This window comes from Zingiber officinale, chromosome 8A, assembly GCF_018446385.1.
Source record: "Zingiber officinale cultivar Zhangliang chromosome 8A, Zo_v1.1, whole genome shotgun sequence".
In the NCBI taxonomy this organism is placed as follows: Eukaryota; Viridiplantae; Streptophyta; class Magnoliopsida; order Zingiberales; family Zingiberaceae; genus Zingiber; species Zingiber officinale.
In genome coordinates, this window is record NC_056000.1 from 55,984,289 (window position 1) to 56,005,871 (window position 21,583).

The 21,583-nt window shown below is 35.2% G+C and overlaps 1 protein-coding gene across 1 annotated transcript; it reads right to left on the minus strand.

Moving 5' to 3' along the window:
• Positions 1 to 1,154: 1,154 nt before the first annotated feature.
• On the minus strand, positions 1,155 to 16,474 carry LOC122009147 (protein PSK SIMULATOR 1-like). Its single transcript, XM_042565171.1, has 13 exons — positions 16,205 to 16,474; positions 15,516 to 15,895; positions 13,830 to 14,155; positions 13,624 to 13,716; positions 13,446 to 13,536; positions 10,076 to 10,169; positions 7,724 to 7,821; positions 7,510 to 7,576; positions 3,948 to 4,069; positions 2,440 to 2,556; positions 2,257 to 2,333; positions 2,116 to 2,160; positions 1,155 to 2,026 (listed from the first exon to the last, which is right to left on the minus strand). Exons 2-13 carry the CDS (start codon positions 15,783 to 15,785, stop codon positions 1,504 to 1,506), a joined length of 1,923 nt encoding a protein of 640 aa, XP_042421105.1. The 5' UTR covers positions 15,786 to 15,895; positions 16,205 to 16,474; the 3' UTR covers positions 1,155 to 1,503.
• Positions 16,475 to 21,583: the final 5,109 nt, after the last annotated feature.

Consider the following 21,583-nt stretch of genomic DNA (forward strand, 5'->3'; position numbering starts at 1 on the left):
AATCAAAGTTCCAATCAACTAGTAAAGGGGTATCAATTAATTGATAAACCGAAACCACAAAGTTGTGGTTTGATGAATTCGAAGTTTAATCAGTCGATTATTGATGGCCTAGTAGTTGACTGACAAAGCAGTCGACTTGGCCCAAAGTTAGAATGAACATGATAGTTCTATTTGGTTCTGAATGAAGATTAATCAACTAGTCAATCGACTAGTAAAGAGTAGTTGATTGATGCCTAATTGGAATGTGCCATTGGAAAAAAGCTGTAGAAAACGACTAGATTCTAATGTAATACAGTGGAGAAGTCGACTAAAGTTGTTTCAACAATTGATTGTTGAACGTCATCTAGACAAGAACATAATGAAATGTTTTGTGAAGGATTCGATGGTAGTGTTCTTGAAGGTTCTTTAGACAAGTGTTGTTGCATCCTAAGTTCTTCCTTGAGAGAAAAGAAAGCACACATCAGAAAGCTCCTGTGGCACTATTCAGAAATATAGGTCAAACCTAACTAAAACCATTTTTCAAATACATCAAAATCAAATAAGTAAATGGGCACGAAAAAAAAATAATTCAAAGCTCCCCCAACACAAGCCCTCGTTCAATGTGTTTGGGAGTAAGTTATTGTTGAGATAACACTTTACTTTTTGATTGGGAGAGAGGTTTATGTTTATGTAATTAGTCTCAAGATTGATCATGATAACAATATGTTTGATTGTTGAACAATGTGTAAAATTGACCATGGAAGAACCAGCCGATACAGGTTTCTTCATGCAGACCAATTTTATGTAATTAGCCCATAAAATTGACCAGAATATGCAGATCCAGAATTGGATGTGGAACTAGTAGACCAAGAGGAATAAGCAAAAATGTGTGAAGAAGATAATTGCCACGATAATCTGCTTGATGTTATGGGCTAGGCTGCCAAATGGATGGTTGAGTGAAATTCCTTATAAACTCCAACCAAAAGCTACAAATATGATGACAGTATCAGAGCAAAAGCTACACACTCAAGGTAGGGACAGTTCCAATCCCATAGGTGCTGGAGATTTGTCTCTCAGAGTGCATCACAATTGCTCCAGCTTGATTTCTGAAATCAAAGACTATAGGCTAGTAGGTTCAAGCTAACCTTAACAAACACAAGCTTTGTAACACCAGATTCAAAAGAAGGCAGACTGTCATCATCTGGAATATAATGATGTAGATATTTATACAATTCCCCACTGAAGCATTCTTGATTACCTTAGAGATCACAGCATTAATTGTCAAAGCAGAAACATTTTGGATTCAGTCGTCGAATTTGGACTGCAATAATAAAAGTAATTTACTCTTGATAATGCAAATCAAGGTTGCTCTTGCATTTCCTTCTCTGTGCACAAATACTACCGTGGATGCAATCCAATTGCATATGGTAACTGTCTATTGGCAATCGGCGATCAAGATGCTTAGTAGTGTGAAGGGCCATGATGCCCTTATGAATCCTTGGACGAGGTCATACTCATGGTACTTTATGGTTTTCTAATACTGTCCACTTGATCAATCACATCAAGTGCTTTTGTCCAGTCAGTAGCAAAGCCAATGACAGGGAGCATTGAGGGTCTTCTCAGCATGAAAAAATCTTTCTTGTCAGAGCTAGTTGGTGAATGGCTGTTGCTCTTGCTCAACCTGTTGTTCTTGCCTGCTTTCTTCTTTGCTGTGTCGAACTCCTGACTCTTACTAATACCTGGAGTAATTTTTCGTAAGTTTACATAATGGAGCATTTCTTGGTCTTCTCGCGGAAGTGTGGAAGATGGGATGCTCAGTTTCAAGGAAGGTGATACTACAGTTAAACCCCTTTGAGTGGGAGAACAAACTGGAGATTTGATGGGTGACCTGGTACCTCCAATGCCAGACTTTGAGTGGCAGACAAGATGTTGGAGCCATACCACTAAGTCGAGTATGTATCCTTCAGTCTTCTCTTTGTCCGCATGGTGGAGTGTCTTGATCCGAAGCAAGTCTGACTGACCACCTGCCTTATGGTTTATCTCAGACCTGAGAGTAGAAATGAAACTAAGTTTTTTATGTTGAAGCGACTAGAATGATAGGAGGTCCTGAGATCAATTCAAATACAGTTTTCTTACCCAATATTTGCCCACTCTCCAACCCAACCGAAACCATGGTGAGCCCTGAACAAGTTGCATCAGTCACAAACATAAGCACAATTTTGTTTGCATGTTCAGAGACACAGATTAAGATGAGTACTGCAGAGGAAGATAAATTACTTGGTCGTGTTATTGGCCATCGGAACAAGCCAACGTAGTGTTTTTTCCATCTCTTCTTTGATTTGAGGAATAGTAAGCTGCAAAATTTTAAGAAAATTAATAGCACCTAGCGATTTAAAAGTGTCTGATAAAGATGAGAAAATCTTTAGCTATGAAGAATTGCAGATTTTAGTGATGACATACCTCTTCCTTGATTTGTAAAGACAGCAATCTAGAACGAAATGCATTTTTAATTGTCAGGGGCAGTCCTTGGTATAACGAATCCCTCATATTTGGAGGCACAGAACTTGAACGAGAAACCTATTTACAACTAACAATTAGCAGATACAATGGTCACCCAAACAGATCAGAATATGTTGCATTCACATGCATCAGCATCTATTGAAGGTTTCTTCCCGAAACATGAATGCTTATGGCTTGTTTAATTGGATGGATGGGAGGAAGGGGTAAGAAAGGTACACAAAATGAACATCAGCATTATATTTTTCGTCTGCAAGCTTTGTTCCTTTCCTCACCCACCATCTTGACTCCCCACGAGTGCCACAAAGTGTATTTTTCATTAAACTCCAAGTGAGATACATTCGTATACCAAAATAAGTTTACACAGAACAACAAAATAAAGGTCTAAGAAATTTTATATTTGGGAAATTTTATAGAAAAGATGCTGCATCTTACCATGATCTTACAATATTGCTAACTACATGAGAATCCATAAGGGAAGTACGTAAATCTAGAACAAAGTTCCCAGTGCATAAAATGCACATTGAGTTTTGAACTTTTTTGCTTTTCCATTACTTTTGGACTCGGGTAAGGGACGAATCTGTAGAACATAGTTGCCCGAGTCAAAAAAAGTAATTGGAAAAGCAACAGTTCAAAACCTCAAAATGCATTTTCTGTACTGGGAACTTGATAGTACAATCAGGTAAGCAAGGAAATATATGTTAACAAACATACCAATCTACCAGTAAAATTAATTTGGAGTCTGGTAACTTTTCAATCTGAAGCCTAAAGCATGACAAGACAGTATAGAGAATGGCCAGAGTAACTTAGATCTTAGACATCAAGTTCCATTGCTCAAACCAGCTTTCTGTTATATTTAAAAATCATGTTTGACTCGCATTTTTCTTGAATATTTTAGACCAATTAGTTTGCTTGCTTAATAGTATCTGGGAATCTGTCCTTGGCAGAATCTCCAAGAAATATTTTCTGAAATGAAATTCACTTAGACTGCATTATAGGCTATTTGATTAGCATGGTAGCGTATCACTAATGCTGGATTTAATTTGATGGAAAATTGAGAGAGAGAGAGAGAGAGAGGTTACAAAATCACACACGAAGTTTCATTGCTTATATATTTTTGTGTCACTTTCCTCGCTCCTCTCCCTCCCTATCCTATTTTTTCATCCAAGTAAACCACCCTAAATGCCAGATGCAACTAGAGTTGGTAGATGGAATAATGGACAGCATGCATTGTGCTGGCAATATTCAAATCTCAAAACAAAATGCGATAAGTCAACAAAACGCATAAAGATTTGAGACAATTTATTGATTTTATATAGAAAAATAATAAACTTTTCTGAGGAGAAGTACTATGCGGAGATGTATTTTGATGGATAAAGAATATAAGCATGTACGTGTGCAAGGAAAGAAAACCCTCACATTACATTATTCACATGCATCTCATTACTCACAAGGGTGTCTATCTGGGTGATGATATTTGCATAATGCAGTGCAAGGCCAGCAGGTCCCAGTCTTTGACTGCCAATCAACTCTGCTGTTTTTTCATCATCATTTTGAAATTTATAATTTTCATCTAGAAGGATAAATAAGTAACATTAGTATATAGAAGATGCCACAAATGAACTAAAGGATCATTGTCGTAACTTTATTTGGTAATAGAAAGCAAAACAGTAGAGTTACTTGAGCTTACAATACAAATCAGGAATGTGCAACAAAAACAACTCAAACTTAACCCTTATGCATAATTAGGAAAAACATGCTAACTAAAAGATTCTTCGATATATAAAGTCCAGTCATTCAACTTGAGTTTGCACCAATAATAAAATCCTTTAAATTTAACAGATGAAGAAAAGTTAGGTTTAACCATGAAAATTATTTCAAACCGTCTTTTCATCTACATGTAATCTTCTAAATCAAGTTAGAATATGATTATGACAACACCCAAGAAATATTTGCTGGGCAAACGATGAAGTGGTTGGCTTTGACTTTGGCAAAGGATTTAAATTAAGCTTGAGCTATGTTAATAATATGTGCATCACATGTGCAGGAATTTAGAATAGTGCAAGGTTCAAAATCTTAAACCATGCTGAAGTTTCGGTCTTTAATTGGAATGATATTGTTTAGGTATCGTGCCAACATTTCAATGCAGTGTCGGTTGGGAGGTTGAAGGGCAAAGGAGACATTGTCTATGTCAAGTGGTATCAAGTTTCGATAATTTATTAACATGATACATTTTGACTGTTTTGCTTGACATGATATGAGATTTCAAACCATGGAATAGTGTACATGGAGCTCACGGAGATCAATGACTTGATGCGGTCATATTGGTTTGTACATGATGGCTGAGAGGCTTGAAATGAGTGTTTGAGTTTTGGAGGAGCTTAAAGGACACTCTAGTGCAAGCATTGGGTTGTTGTGAATACAATCTTAGAGATAATAGGTTTTGATGGCTTAGAGGCCTAAACAAGGTGGGCTCGTAGGCATAGAGCAATCTCAAAGAGCTTAGTGCATCTGATAAAATACAGGATTGAGGCCTTTAGGTGAGGAGGATTGACTAAATTAAAGACTTGGAGACATGTAAGTTGTAAAAGATTGCAAGAGTGATTTGTAAGCTTAGGTTTTTGCCTTTGGGTGTCATCAGAAATAACATATTAAGCTAGATAGGTAAGTTATCTAGTGGCTTGGTATGAGGCATTCAAGTGGAGAATTATTGGTCCTAAAAGGTAGTTTGCAACTCAGCTTGGTCTCTGAACTTTGCGTAGATTTGCAGGATGATAAGTTGAGTGTGTGAGGAATCACCAACTGGATTCAGTCAATTGAAGGTGAATTGAGTCAACCAAAGCATGCCAATTGACTTAGGAGTCTGCTAACTGCAAGGGTTTGGTGAATAATGTTTCTATGAGATAGACAAAGGTTTAAACAATCAACTGGAAAGGAAATCTAGTCAACTAGCAATTAGTCGAGGCATTCAATCAACTATAGGGCGACAAAATGTCTGTAGAAGAATTTGTTATATAAGTACTTGAGGGATTTTGAGCCAACAACTTACTACGAAAATATTATCGTTCCCCATGTGAACAAGTGATAAAGTGCTCAAAGCTTCCGAAGGCTTAAATCAAGTTTAAAGGCTACACAAGTCCTGAGTAATCTCCTTTTCATATAAAAGCTTTTTATTTCATCTTTTATTGAAGGAGAGTATCCAAAGGTTGGATTTGTAAGAAATATATTCCATCTCCTCTTGTATAGGAGCTACCAAGGGACATTTGAGAGTGATGCACTAGAGACATTGTAGGTGGTGAGTCATGAGTAAAGACATTGAACCATGTAAAATATTGTGTTAGCATTAGCATTGTAATTGTTTTATTCTTATTTCTGTTCTATGCTTAACACGAGAACCTAACACAACAAGCACTCACGTGCAAATTACAATTAGTTTATGTTTGTTTTGCAAGAATTTGTATTTGGGGTTCTGTCTATCTACCCCCTCCCATTCTAATGGGACCATTACGAAGATTATATTGGATTTCCATGGGTAATCTACACTAACAATTTAGAAAAGTAAGGCTAATCATATATACCCTGCGCCTTGAAATACAATAAGCATAGATCAGAAAATCAGATTGGCAATTGGTAATGGTCAGTTGCATGCATGTACAAGAAAGGGTGAAGGTCTGACCCTTTGACAAGGGGAAGCTTGAAAAGTTGCACCTTGATATTCAAGAGGTATAGATCAAAAAATCAGATTAGCAATTGGTAATCATCAGTTGCATGCATGCACAAGAAAAGGATGAAGGTCTGACTCACTGACAGCACAAGGGGAAGCCTGAAAAGTTGGGTGATGCCTACATCGCTGAAGCTTCTCACTCAATTTTCAGATTGAGATTTTTCAACTATCCTTATTTATTTTATTCATTTTCCGAGGCTATTGGGTAGAATTACTAGTTTCCAAGGACCAAACTGGAATCATCCAGCAATCAGCCAGATAAGTGAATTTTTCTCCGACTGGTTTTCAGCTGGGCTATTTTCTAGTAATTTCTGTTGACATAATGAAGTACTGATGAACTGCAATATAATATCCAAAACCCACAGCAATACAATAAATAGAATGTAAAGACATACCAGAAGGTGCCTTTTGATTTGGACAGTACTTATTGACTAAGAAAATTTTAGTAGATAACATCACATATGGAATCTCACTTACCAGTCACGCCACCACAGTTTGACCCACAGTACCAATGTTAGCTCACGAAATAGTCAACATTATGCCACACCTCATGTATAGCTAACTTGCTTCATGTTACCTTACAAGATGGAAAATTGGCAAAGCAAACTGAAATAGGATTAGAACTAGTGTGTTGTTAGTTGCCTGCCTATTGAGTGCAATCACTCCTTGCAGGTTTAATTGCCTAAAGCATGCCTTTTTTATATCTTTAGATACTTCCAAGACAATATGTTATTTGGACTCCCGTACAACTGTGACACGGGTATAGGTGAAGGTGTCAAATAGCATAATCAAGTGGGAATATCAGGTCAAAGGGATCTAGGTGTACAACTCAACATACCATTACCGAGATCATACCATGATGACATGGGTAGGGGGTAACCAATAACTTCAAGCAATAGATGGCAGATTAGCAAGTCCATCTCTTATTTGTTACTTCTCTACCTACCTAATTCTCTATCATCTAGGACTTGGCCTCCAAACTAAGCACAAACCAGATCATTAGCGTGCAGGTCAAGACTTCATTTCTGTTAATTACTTTTCTCACAGATTAAGAATGGTTCTTTTAATTGACTGTGGCAGGCTATGGCTGCCAGTTTCCACCATTGGTTGTCTGTGAGACAGATATCTTGTCTGATACTGCTTCAGGAACAAAACAACTCAAATTAGATAACAAAACAAGAAGTTATGTTTAGCAAACAAACATGTAAATCAGCATTAATTCTAAATCACAATTAAAGAGAATTAACAAACTAATATGAGTTTAGATTTAGGAAAAATCATTTTAGCACCTGTACCAAAGGAATCATGTATCTGCACATATAAGAAGTGGACAATATCTACAAGCTTCTCCAGCACCTAAAAAAAAAAGAACAATATCAGAAACCATGAAGGAGGAAAAAAAATCAAGTAGACACATCATATAGTCAGCTGATACAATACCAACGAGCATTTTTATTGGCCTGATGATAATATCTAAGGTAAACTTCAAAATATGCATAATACCTCATCCAAGTTTTTGGACCATAGTGATTTTTTCTTCAACAACTTTACATGCTTGCTTTGGCTCTTCAATTCTTGCTTTAATATTTGGAGATTATCACCTATATATCAATTAAATAATTGCACGCATTATGGAGTTTATTGATGTTATATAGGAAAAATATCAACAATGAAGCCATATATATAAGAAAGCAAAGACCTTGTCCTGGTTCATAGCCATTTTTGGGCCAAATCACCATAAAGGCAACTCAAAGTATGACATATTTTTTAATGAAAAAGAGAATATTTTCATATGGAAATAATGTCCCTCTAACTAGGCAAGATTTAGCAGTGCTTTGGTGTTAGGCATATAGTTACCAGATCAAACAGAACATTGATTTGGTTAAGTTCCAGATCACTCATTTACAACTTGAAGAACATGTCAACTCACACATTAACCCAGCTAAGAACATTGGTTAATTATAGATTTAAATAATGCATGAGAAAATCAACATACATTTTTGTATCCTTTGTTTAATGAGTAATCTGACGGTTTGTATCAGTGCCGATGAATCAATACCCCAAGTGGTTTGGATTTGCAGTTTGACCAGTCAACTAGTAAATGATGACCAATCGATTGGTAAATGGGGATGGGTCGACTGGTGGTCTAAATACTCCAAGTTGAGTCTAATTGGAGTATTATGATTGGATCAATCGACTGGTGGATAAGGATTAGTCGACTAATAGTTTAAACTTTATCAAATTGAACAAAAGGTTTTCTAGTCATCTGGCTCAATCGATTGTGGTTCTTTCTAAATGAGTAGAATGTTTTCCAATCAATTGAGTTCTATTGGAAGAGCATAGAATGTCTTGGAGTCGATTGGAATCGATAATTGATTAGTCGATTATTAATGAGTCCAGACGCTGATGCCACAGTGTCTAATTCAAACGCAACAAAAGATAGAAGTTCCAACAGTGTGATTCCAATAAGAACCCAAGGATTTATCGACTGATGGATGATGATCAATCGATTAATGGTCGCCAAATCAGCAAAATGAGAAATTCGGAATGAAGTCTATAAAAGGGGCTACAGGGGTTGCAAGAAGAAAATTACTTTGGGCAAGCAACGCCCGCATACTACTTTGTTGAAACCTTTATTATTTATACTATTCTTGTTGTTTTCCTTTCCTGTATGTAATTGTTGTTGTAAGAGGTTTCTCCACCTCCAATGCTCAATTGAAGAGCAGAAAATATAGTGGACATCGTGTGTATAGTAGTGGATGTAGCGATTCTTAGGAATCGTGAACCATGTAAAGTTTTATTTCATTTTATATTTGTGTTCTCTAGTTCTATTGCACATATACATATATATATTTCTAGAACACTAATTGTGCTTGCAAAAAGTGGCATTCACCCTCCTCTACTACACCGGCATTAATCGTAACATATCGAACTGAAAAAAATATCAAAAGATTAGTTGAAAAAGTATATATGTAACAGTTTCTAAACTTACCAAAGCTTTAATATTTCTTGTTGTTAGCATGGCTAGTTTCTCGAGTCTTTATGTTAGCTATCTAAGTTATCCGTGGGTAATTTTAACTTATGGATGCAATAACCATTAACAACCCAAATACAAATGCCTCAAATAATATAATACTATGAGATTGCAAACATGTTAATTTCATGAAGAGCAGAGTTTATTTCAAAAATGTATTAATTGATTTTTCAAACCTTTTTCAAGACTCCTTGTGCCATGTAAATAATTTGAGAAGAGATTTTCACAAATGATATTTTATTTTAATGTGTTTACAAAAAATTATCCATGACTATTAGTTTGGCTCCTTGTAAAATAATAATTTATTCTTTAAAAATGCTAAACAAAAAATAATAAACTTATAAAATCATAAAAATCCAAACAAATAGTTAAGGAAATTCTAATTTTACATGAACAAAAATTTAATATTTATATCTCAAAAGATAAATTAAAAAAAATACAATTTTTTAGACAGATATAAAGAAGGAATGCATAGCATGACACTAAGAGGATTGGAACAATGAGGTGAAAGAGAGTATTCTCAAAAGCTCATCCAAAAGGGCATAGGGAGTGTTTTGATAAAAGATATAAGGTATTTTGGTAAATCAACAAAAGTAAGGTGAATATTCGGCCTCTGAGATTGTTTGATATTTATCATCATTTAATTCATTCAAAGGTTCTGGTTGTTCTGGTCAGTAACAAATGAAAGTGATTCATGAATTACAAGATTAAGTTCTTTCAAACCAGGAATATGTTGAGAAGTGATCAAAAGGAATAGCAGATAGGCATTCCTATTAAGCAAATCATACAGTAACAACAAACAACACAGAAAAGCAACTGACCTTTGTTCATTCCATTTGTGATATCCTCTTCTTGATGTTTTCTCCTGTAATCTTGTTCAAATTTATCCAAGGCATGGAACTCATGGTATAATTCCTGCATAAACATTAGTTGGATAAGAAAGAAAATATTCCAAAAATTGAGTAGATAGACAATTAAAAAAGAACCAAAATCACCCAAAAAAAAAGGGAATGAACAGTTAAGAACCTCATGGTACGAATTGAAAACATAAAATTTTAACTAAATTTGGTTCAGTCAAGTTGAAAGTTGGATCTTATTCAATGGTCAGTGGCTTACTGCAACTAGGAAAGGTATTTTTTGCAGATATTTTAGACAAACAACACCAACAAGAAACCATAATTCTGAGTATCTAGGTTTGATTATATGATCTTATCCTCTCATAAAACCCTATCAAGGCTATATCACTAGCACTAATTAGATCCACAATTTATTTCTCTAGCACCTTCTAAAATAATTAATTCAACTTGTTTAACTATAAAATCTATTGGATGCTTTAAAATGGTTATATATCATATCTTATCTCGTTTAATTTTCTATAGTCATTTAATTTTTGAATTTTAACTATCAATTAAGATAAACTGAATTTAGCTTTGGTGGTTCAATTAAGGTCTAATTAGGGTTGGTTGGGTCAATTAGATAGGAGTTGTGGTTTGGGTCAAGTAATTTGAACTATTTAGGTTTGGTTATATGATATTATCCTCTCATAAAACCCTATCAAGGTTATATCACTAGCGATAATTAGATCATCCACAAAAAAAAAAAAAAAAATCCTATAGCACTTTCAAATTGATTCAACTTGTTTAATTGGGTGCTTAAAAATGTTGTATATTGTATCTTATCTCCATTTAATTTTCTAATAGTCATTTATTTTTGAATTTTAACAATCAATTAAACTAAACTCATTTTAACTTTGGTGGTCCAATTGAGATCTAATTAGGGTTGGTTGGGATCATTAAGTAGCTGTTGTGGTTTGGGTCACGTAGATTCAAAGTATTCAATTTGCACTCATTCTAATGGTTAAGGATGAACCGAGGCTGTGTTGAGTTGGGTCACATTAATTGTCTTTCTTGCTTGGTTTAGTGGAGCCTTTTAAGTTTTGAGTTTCTTTATATTGGTCCCACTTCTCCTCATAACCATAACCAACCATGGCCCCTCTCCTCTTCTTCCTTCTATTCCATGCAAAGCTGTCCAGGTCACATTGCAAAGAGTGTGATTTCAGCCGTCGACAAGCGGAGGCACTTCCGCTTCCTCTAGTGGCCAGAAGATATCCCTCTCCCAATCCCTCTTATCTCATCTCTCACATTCTATTCGTCCCCATGGTGACACACAAGACCTCAATTGTGAACCACACGATCATTGTATTGGTGAATGTCACTGCTTTTCTCCACTCTGCTAGCCTAAGTACACCGTATTTTCTCTCTCATCTCTCAATATATGTTCTTTCTCTACTCATAGTGACAACACCTCCTACAGTCATTTATTGACGACTATTGGCTATCAAATGATTGATTTATATTTCATGTCATATCTATGATATTACCATTATGGACTATCATGAAGGTGAGCCTTGGCGCAACAGTCAAGTTGTTGCTTTGTGAGGGTTCAAATTTTAGAAACAGCCTCTTGCAAAATGTAGAATAAGATTGTGTACAATGGATCCTTCCCCGGTACACCGCATGGCGGGAGCTTCGCGCACCAGGCCTGCCCTTTGTCACCTTTTATGCTTGATATCCTTTTAATTTGATGTTTCATGCTTCTTATATGCTATAACTTAGACTTTAAAATCCATCTTTAATACGATTTTAAAATAGCACAACATTTACTAAATAGACACATAAGTAAATACCACATGATTGTCCATACCTTAGATGTAAAAATTGCTATATAATGTGTAAACATGAATCGGAATACCACTTAAAAATGAAAAACCTAAAGTGAATAAATGTCTTGAAATAGATATTAAAAAATGAAAACAATAAGCTTAGTCATATGGTCAAGGCTTCTCCCTCCTCCCTAGACATATTGACTCTATGTTTTTCTTGACCTCCAATTTACAGGTGAATATTTAAGGTTTTAATCAGTAGCAACAAGAATAAAGTCTCTCAAAGATACCCAAATGTTCTAAAAATTAAGTTTATCAAATAATGATTTTGCTCATTTACATTTCTAGTAGCATTTTTCTTAATATAATTTTGATTGCAAAAGGAATACTAATTGCATTTTCATTTCTTATGGGGGTTGTTCTTGCTTTCACTTTGAAACTTATTTTGTTATCTTAAAAATGAATAAAATGCATGTTTACTTTATCGTCTTACTATATCTATCTACTTTATATTGCTCCTTGTTTTTTTTAGTTAGCACCAGGTATCCAGCTTACACCGACTAATCCTGGAGTAACCGACTCGGCTCCACAGAAGTTTCCTACCCACCACCAGGGTAAATTGGGAAGCGCTTGCAGCTGGTGAGCCTTTAGCCTAGCGCTCTTAGGTCAATCGTCATAAAGGGAATTCATCCGTTAATTCGCCGAAGCTGAGACTCGATCATTAGATGCTTCAGAAATTGAGAAGGCGCCCTACCGCTACACCATTGCCCCAGGGGCTCTTTATATTGCTCCTTATTGTCATGGAATGTTTCTTTTTAATAAATTGTATTAGCACGGATATTTCCTCATATTCATGGAAGAGTACCATGGATTATGCTTGAAAATATTTGTACTCTATTATTATCTTCTATCACCTAATTACATTTTGATAAATAGATTTTGTTTTCATTTTAGTAATTTCATAAGTTCTTCTTAGTATTCTCACTTTTGTTAGACTAACATTTCATGAATTTTTTCCTAACTACCAAGACACTAACCCATAAAATATTACTAGTGCCCTAATCTTACAATGTTTTTCTTTAGCCTAAGAGACAAAAAAAAAAACTAACACAATGAAAAGCTCCTCTCCATTTCAATCATCATTCTTTAATCTATACACATAATGATGTAAATATGAATTTAAACAAAGAACAATATGGCTTTTAAAGTATATCCTGATGGTTTTTTGTGCTGGAAGGTCAAATCCAAAAAATTTGTAATAACATGCATGGAGACTAGCTTGATGACTATCGTGTTTAATTTCCTGGAATAAACTAGTTCAGATAAATTGATTCAAGATTGTGAAAAAATAGCAACATGACAAACATGTGAATGGAAATTTCATACAACCATAAACATTTATCATCTCTACCTAAAAAATGCCAATACTTTAATTTGTATATATCATGACATAAAAACCACCAAATTACGATAATTAAAAAGGAAATAAATATGTACAGAGAAGAATCAATGAGATAACAGATACTGACAGCTGTATAATGAGCCAATGTCATTAGTTGCTCCATTGCTCTTTCAGCTACTTCTTTCAGCTGATTTTGGTGGCTTCTTTCTGATGTTAATCTAGTATTAACATGAAATAAACTGTTGAAATCCATAAAACTAAACAGATTAACGGTTAATTATTTATACTGATTATTGGAAAGTTACCTGTCAAAATATCGCTCCAAGTTATGCCACTGAGGATCTTTACAACAATTTCCAAACCGCACAACCTCATTCGAGAATAGTTTCAGTTCTTCACTGTTGCAATGGCATCCAAAAAAGCATAGTACGCTTGATGAATGTTCAAAAACCCTCCAATTGAACAAGGTTGCATCAAAATACCAAAATTGGAAAATTCAAGAGTATAAAACCTTTTGTCAGTAGCAGCAATCCTTAACAAGTCACCCATGTCTTTAGATATCAAATACTGTACACCTTCAGATAGAAGCACCACTTCCTTCAAATGCTTTATATTATCCTTGGAAAGTGATTGCATAACATTGTAACCTTTAACTATTGTATTGGCAATTTCAAAAGACAAAATAGATATTTTATTTCCTTTTATTGATGCCCCGGATACAAAACTACCACTGAAGTGCAAACTTGTCATGCTACTCCCAAGAGTATCTAATACTTCCACTGCTTTGCCGAGCCCAACACTACCTGCCTTGCCCAAAACTGAGCTCACTTCAGAAACCTGCTATAATGAAGTAGGAACAATTCATTCCATGAGCATGGTAAATTGTATAAAAGAGATAATTTTCTTAAGACATTTTATTATAGCAATCAAGGCAACAATTGGTAAGTGAACTTAGTTCAGAAAGAGTGGAGAGAGAAAAGTAACAAAATGGATTATAAAAATCGTAAATTAGAACAAAGTGCAATTATGACAAGAAACCAGCAATATAAATAGGGAAGTTTACTAGCCAAGTATAAAAGAAGGGTGATTCCATGCACAAAATTTTATTTGATAAAAATAAAGTTGAGCTTCCTATGAATCTATATTTTAGTGTTGGTGCACCGTGAATCTTTATTTTCAGTGTTGGTGCACCATGCCCTGAGTAATTGTGTTTGACCAGGATTTATTAATGTGTTGGGCACACATTTTAAGTTAGGTTTTTCAATATTGCCGACTTGTATGCATAAAGTTTACAAGGATTTGACAGGTTGCACATAGATGATTGGCTCAAACGTTTGGTACAAGGTGAACTTGAAACTTCATCTGCAATTCCCACGCTAGTCCCTTGTACCTTGCCTTATCATTATTTTCTGTATATCCTTAAATATTTGGGTACTTATAAATAGGTTGTACAAATCTTCACAAAATGCAACATAGGATCAGATTGAAGCCAGTGTCATCTCCAGTTTGTGCCTCCAAACAATCATGCCTGCTGTAAAACGACAACAATATAAGAGCATGCATGCTCCTAATAAGTGTGCATGATTGCAGCTAGTAACCCACTGCCACTAGCATCGAAATAATGAGCTATCATTCCTTCACTCTATTGAGTCCAATTTCTTTGTTGTATTAGCATGCTCCGATGTTGCACTAAAAAAATGATTTATGTTAGTTCCAGACTTTATAAGTATCAATGCTGTCAGTAATGATCATGAAAGGTTATGTTTTAGACCTCGGGACATCTATGGTGTGAATTGATATTTTGCATTACTAGTTTAAACTTTTGTGCAGTCATATAATAATTTACAAATCAATAGCTGGCCATATAGCATGTGATAAGCATCATAAGAAACAGAAAAATTCAATGATGAGCAACTCCTTAACATTCATGACTTGCTTGGAAGGATATTATCTTTTCCTAACCATGTTATAGCTGCAAGTGTAAAACTTGTAGCCTCATCTTCAATTCATAAAGGAAGATTAAATTTAAACGTTTCATCCTCCAATTGGCCATGATATTATCTTTAAAAATAATAATTATAAATAAAATATTTTTTAAGAAAAAAGACAGTACAAGGACAATAAACTATTCTCCATCCTAATAGCACTCCTTGTCCTAAACTAGGCACACTAAATTATTATTAGGAGATGAACTTGCCTTGGCAGTCCTTGAGGGTTTGGGCTTCGTTGACCCAAAATTGTATGAAAGAGTCCGAAAGAACTTCGGCTCGCTTTCTGCAATGTTTCCAGCTTCCTGTTCTTGTAACCGTTTCCCCATAGCTTCTCCTCCAGTTGAATTACCCGAATCACAATACATCTTATCAAAGGATTGATTTGGTCCCTCCTGATCCTTAAGCCCATTGGGATCGAGAGTAGTCTCACTAGGTGACTTATCTACAGCGGATCGTTTTGAGCAAAGTCCGCCCATTGTGCTGGATTTTTAACAATCTCAGTTTTCGTTTGCACTTCCCTTGCAATAAATTCTATGCAAAATTTCCAAGAGAGAGATCTCAAAGAGCGGAAATTCCATGACCCCTCCTGCAAATCCCAAGTAGATCAAGAGTTAAGCCTCGGAAGGACAATCGAGCAGTGAAGAATCTAGAATGAAAGTGACGCCATCTACATTCGGAATCCAAAGCAAAATCTGAGCCCAAGACAATCAAAACTACGTAACAGAATACCGGATTAAGAAAATATAACAATAACAACAATGATAAGAAAAAAGAGGAAAAAAAGAAGAAAGAGAGAACAAAACTGCGCCAGCGATGGACTGCTTGACCAATTACTACAGTTCGACAAATCAATCGTGATTAAAAGAGGGGGAGAGAGAAGGAAAAGGAAAAATACCCTTCTCGCGGCATAGATATTCCGGTCGATCAAGATCCAACCTTCAAACTTTCAGCGGCATCGACGGGCTGGAAAAGGAGCAGAGCGGACTGCCGTGGAGGCGGTGGCATTGCAGGGGCAGCAGGCGAAGTTTGAGAAGCAAGAGGAGCGAGGCGAACCAAAAAAGGAGTGAAGTGGAAATGGTCAAACCCATGGCACCTCCCTAGTCTTCATTCTACTCCTCCCAAGTCTTCTGCTTTGCAGTGGTTTGCCAAGGGACACTTCCTCCTAATTAATTTTATAATTTATTTGACTCCGTCTCTCTCCATTCCTTGGTATAGTATTTATGTGTATATGTATTTATTTACCCATCGCTATATTCATGTGATCGATATGAATTTATTATTATTATTTTTTAGTTGGTAGATTGAAACATGCAATGGTAAACACCATATTTAGTCATCGTTTAAAATAATTTTATAATATTTTTTTCTTTTCGTTTTTTTTTTTCTTTTGTTGACTTCAAAATATTTTCTTATATCAAGCCAATTGAGACCCAAAGTTATACTTTGATTCTTCCTTAACCCGGATATGCTTAAAATTTCTTTCACGTAGCAAGTGTTTGTTGAAAGGTAATAAGCATGCCACTTTCTATTGGAAGAATGACTTTTTCACGAAGTTCTTCACTTTGCCTTGTGTTGAGTTTTCAACCCATTTACCCACACAAAAAAAAACAAAAAAGAATGTTAGCCTACGCATGGTGCACCAAGTATATATATATAATTTTTTTTTAGAACTTACGTTTAAAATTTAAGATTTAGATTTTATAATTTAGATTATAGGGTTTAAGTTAAAGAAATTTAAAAAATAAATAAATAAATTACATAGGGTGCTCACAAGATGTACACCATAAGGTGTGTAGGCTAGTGTGTATATATATAAAATAAATGTTACCCTAAGAACTTTACCATACACACTTCGTGCAAATCTCAAAAAAAATTTGATTTGAATTTTTTTTAATTAATAATATAATCTAACCCCTAAATTCTAAAGACAAAATCGCATTGGCACAACTGTTGGTGCAGAAAGTACTAGATGATCGAACATAAATTTTGATTATTACAAAAAGTTCAAAGTTAAGGTCTCTTGTTATCTAACAAGGTTGACTGAGTTTGTAGGAAAGTCCTAAGTGATCTTAAGTAAAAGAAAAGTCCTAGTTGATACTAGACAGGTGGAAAGTCCTAACTGTGGTTAGACAAGTGGAAAGTCCTAGTTGTAGTTAAACAACGAAGTTCTAATCCAGAGGACTGAGGGAACACTTGGCGGGTCAAGGATTTTGGATGAAATCCTAGAGCCGAGGACTCTAGGTGAAAATCCTAAGGGTCGTAGACACCAGGTGGAAGATTGGACGGGTTGTGGATCGAACGTTCAACATGAAATTTTGAAGTCTTAGACGTTGAGCAAAGTTTAGACGGTCTGGAAGGCCGATCTAACAAAAGGTAAACTCTTCTGAGAGGAGTAAGTAAGGATCTGTTTCCCAAGAGGGGATAGTAAGCATTGGTTTGATCTAGGGTTTCTAGGAAAATCCGAATGTCAGAACCGGATAGCTCGGAGGTCATCAAAAGTTAATTTTTATATATATTCTAGCTCTGTTTTGCAGAAAGACTAACACTTTGCAGGTTAGACTTTTGCCTTGTTCGATCAACTGAACATCTGGATCAGTCGACCGAACCCCCAAGCAAAAACTCATATTTTCAGCAACTTGATCAGGTTTGACTAAGGGATTGGTCAACCGAATCTTAGATTCAGTCGACTGAATAGTAGATAAGTAGCGGGTTTGATCGTGTTAGTGTATGCACTTATGTGCCAAGACACCACTTATGTATTTTGTGGATAAATAATAATTATTTAATAAAGGCAAGAATTTATCATTAATTATTTACTTTTCTGTACGTATATGATTAATGATAAAGTCCCACAGATTAATGGGTATATTAATCTGAAAACAGTCCTTGATCGGATAGATATCTAGAGGGGACATGGATATCTAGATCAACGCTGAGTATGACTAGGTCGAGATAGACCGGAGGGATGGATATCCAAGTTGTACTTGGGGGTGCCTTGAGTTTAGAGGTACACTGGACACGACCCGCTCAAGAGGAGACCACATATTAAGCATCATTGGTTATTCCTCTTATGAACGAGTGTAACTGATTTTTTGACTTGAGACCTTCATTTATTCTATGCGTGGAGTTATGTGCTTTGACGCCGTTAAAGCATCTTTATGGATTGTGATTAATACGGTAGTTGGGTGTATGACAAAATGTAGAGAGAATAGTGTTGAGTTAATAGAGGATTCGTCGCTCTCTTGGATTAGGAGTTAACATCCTGGCCGCTTGATAGAGATGTTAGTGACTCAAAATCCATGGCCATGGGAGGAATGATTTATCATTCAAGAGAAGTCTATTATATCTTGGAAATCAAGTAAAACAATTAATTTGGTAATGATGCATAATGTATCGAATTAATTGGGATGTAGGCTTTAGATGAAGAGATTGAATTATACAGTAATCGGTTCATAGTGGTTTACAGTTTATGACTGATATTAATTTTATCGCGTTGGGTGGCTAAAAACTGTTGCTAGACGGTTACCTTAGTCTGTGTATGGATTTACACTGCCTTCGTGTATAAAACCTAGAGGGTCGCACGCATAGCACGTAGACATGAACAAGAGTATCGGAAGCGAGTCGAGATCAAGATCAAATATGAATTTATTTGATACAAAGAAGAGAGAATTCGAATAGCCATAATCATGATGATTAATGGAGAATTCGAAAAGTCATCATAATGATAATTAATGAAGAATTTGAAGAGTTATCATAATGAAGGTTATAAATGAAGAATTTATGGAGCCTATAACTCTTCATCTTCCTTATTAATGAAGATCATAAATGATGAATTAATTGAAGACTTAACTCTTCGTATTCCTTGGAAGTTATAAATAGCCATCCTCGGAAAGAATCAAGGTAAGGGATTTCATTCTCTCCGTTTCTCCTTCGTCAACTTCATTTTCCACCGGAAGAGATCGGTAGTGCTTCCAAGACTTTGTCGATCCAAGTGGCTAGCACCTAACGGATCGTGTCAAGTTCGTGATCTAGTGCGCGTGGATACCGCTAGAGGAGTCACACGTGGAGCTCTTATCTGTCTATCTGTCTGTGATATCATTCACACCTATCAAGGACTCGAGGTATGTTTTATATTATTTTTGTGTAAAACTATATGTACCACGAAAGATCCATGATTCAATATATGTCTTCCGCTGCGCTCCGAACCCAACAGATCGGACCAGGTCGATTAGATAAGATAAGCCGAGGATCATCGATGAATCGATCGACAACAGCAGGATCAGTCTACCGAATGAAAACTCTTATTCGAGCAACAGTATCTAGATGAAAAGTTGGGCGGATTCAGGCATGATCAGTGGACCGATCAACGTCGAGTCAAACATTGATCTCGAGATCAGTGGATTTGGATCAGGTTTAACTCAATTATAAAAAGGGTTCAACCAGCAACTTTGAAGATAGATTATTCAGAACAACTTATACTCATGTGCGCTGCTCTGGAATGATTCAACAAACGTCCAACCGTTACTCCTACAATCGACGAACATCCTCTTATTCTTTTATTGTCGGTAATTAAATTTTTATATAGCAATTGTACTTCACATTATAATATATTCGAGCTATTAGTGATTGTCCAATGAAAATGATCAACAATCGTGGATCTTGGAGTAGGAGTCGTCAAAGGTTTTGAACCAAGTAAAATTACTTATATTTGCGATTGTCATATTGTGTTTCTTTATTTCCGCTATGCATTCTGTGTTTTTCAAAAAGTGTGTAAAAGTCACGAGTATTATTCACCTCCCTCCTAACACGTTTCAATCCTACAATAACTGAGAGCTTAAAAAAAATAAAAAAGAAAAAAAAATAAAACAATATTGGCACGGACGAAGTTCACATGACTTCGTCTGCAGCTAAGGACCTTATTCCGCACACCCTATGTAAACCACAAAAAAATCAATTTGAAAATTTATTTGTATTTAATAATATAATCCAACCCCTAAATCCTAAACATAAAATCTTATTGACATAGCCGAGAACTTTAAAAATTAAATCAAAAAAATTAGAAAACATATAGTTTTGTCAGCAACCTATATATATCCTACTTAGTTTATGGTGCCCACTGTGCACCATATGTATTTAAAAAAATATACTTAAATTCTAAATCTTAAATTAAAAAATATATCAAAAATACACATGTGCACATGGAATATATATATATATATATATAGAGGATTTCTTTATCCTAAGGGAACAACCCATCTGCAATGTGCGATGTGCATGGATGATTGAGTGGTCGGGTGATGTAAAATCAATATAATCATTCAGAGATATAATTTTTGACTTGGGACTTAGAATAATGCTATATCAGCGTCCACACATGTAGAATTAAAAAATCTATATTTGTTACTAGGGAATCCATAACCGTTAATTTTTAAATCCAAATTCTACCGTTTAGACCATTTTGGAGCCCTTCTACTGTTTTGAGTCATTTATATTTTTATGATATTTAGAATTTTTTTTGGTATTTATGGTATTTAGGTGTTAGAAATTATCTATATGTATTTTATTAACTTTTGTCTATTATGAAATTTCTTTTTTTAGTAAGGTTTCTTTTCATTTCTTTACCATATTAGAGGTTTAAAATTTTAGATTTATTTCCTTTTTGAGTGTTAGGGTCCATGCTCAATTGTTAATAAATTGTGTGTGTGTGGTTTTTTTTTTAGTTCCTCTTCTTGCTTTCTCCCCAATCCCTTCTCCCCAATCCCTTTTTCTTGTTTGTTCATAGGATAATTATTATCTTGTCCGACATCATCAGAGCGTCTGAAAACCACTTAGGCGCCCTAACTGAATACTCATCCGGGCGCTTGGAAGCCACTCGGGCACCTCGACTGAATGCTCATCGGGGCGCTCGAGTGGCATCTGAGCATCTCACGCATTCAGTTGCTCATGAGCGTCGTGCATATATATATATATATTATCTCTTTTATTTGTATTTAAAAAAAATATAAATTGTACTTCAAACTTGTATTATTGTGAATCATCAAAGACAATGAGAAATTCATAATTTTGTTATTTCTCTATTCTTCTTTAATGATTTCTTTTCGAAGAGCCAAAAAAAAAAAAAAAATTAATGATTTTTTTGTTCATTCATGCAAAGGAGGACAATACAATTTTTATCGAAATGATACATTCTTAATTTCTCATTGGATGTCAAAATGAAATAAATAATTATTGATTAACGACAAGTTTAGTTAAAGAATTTAAAAAAACGATTAAG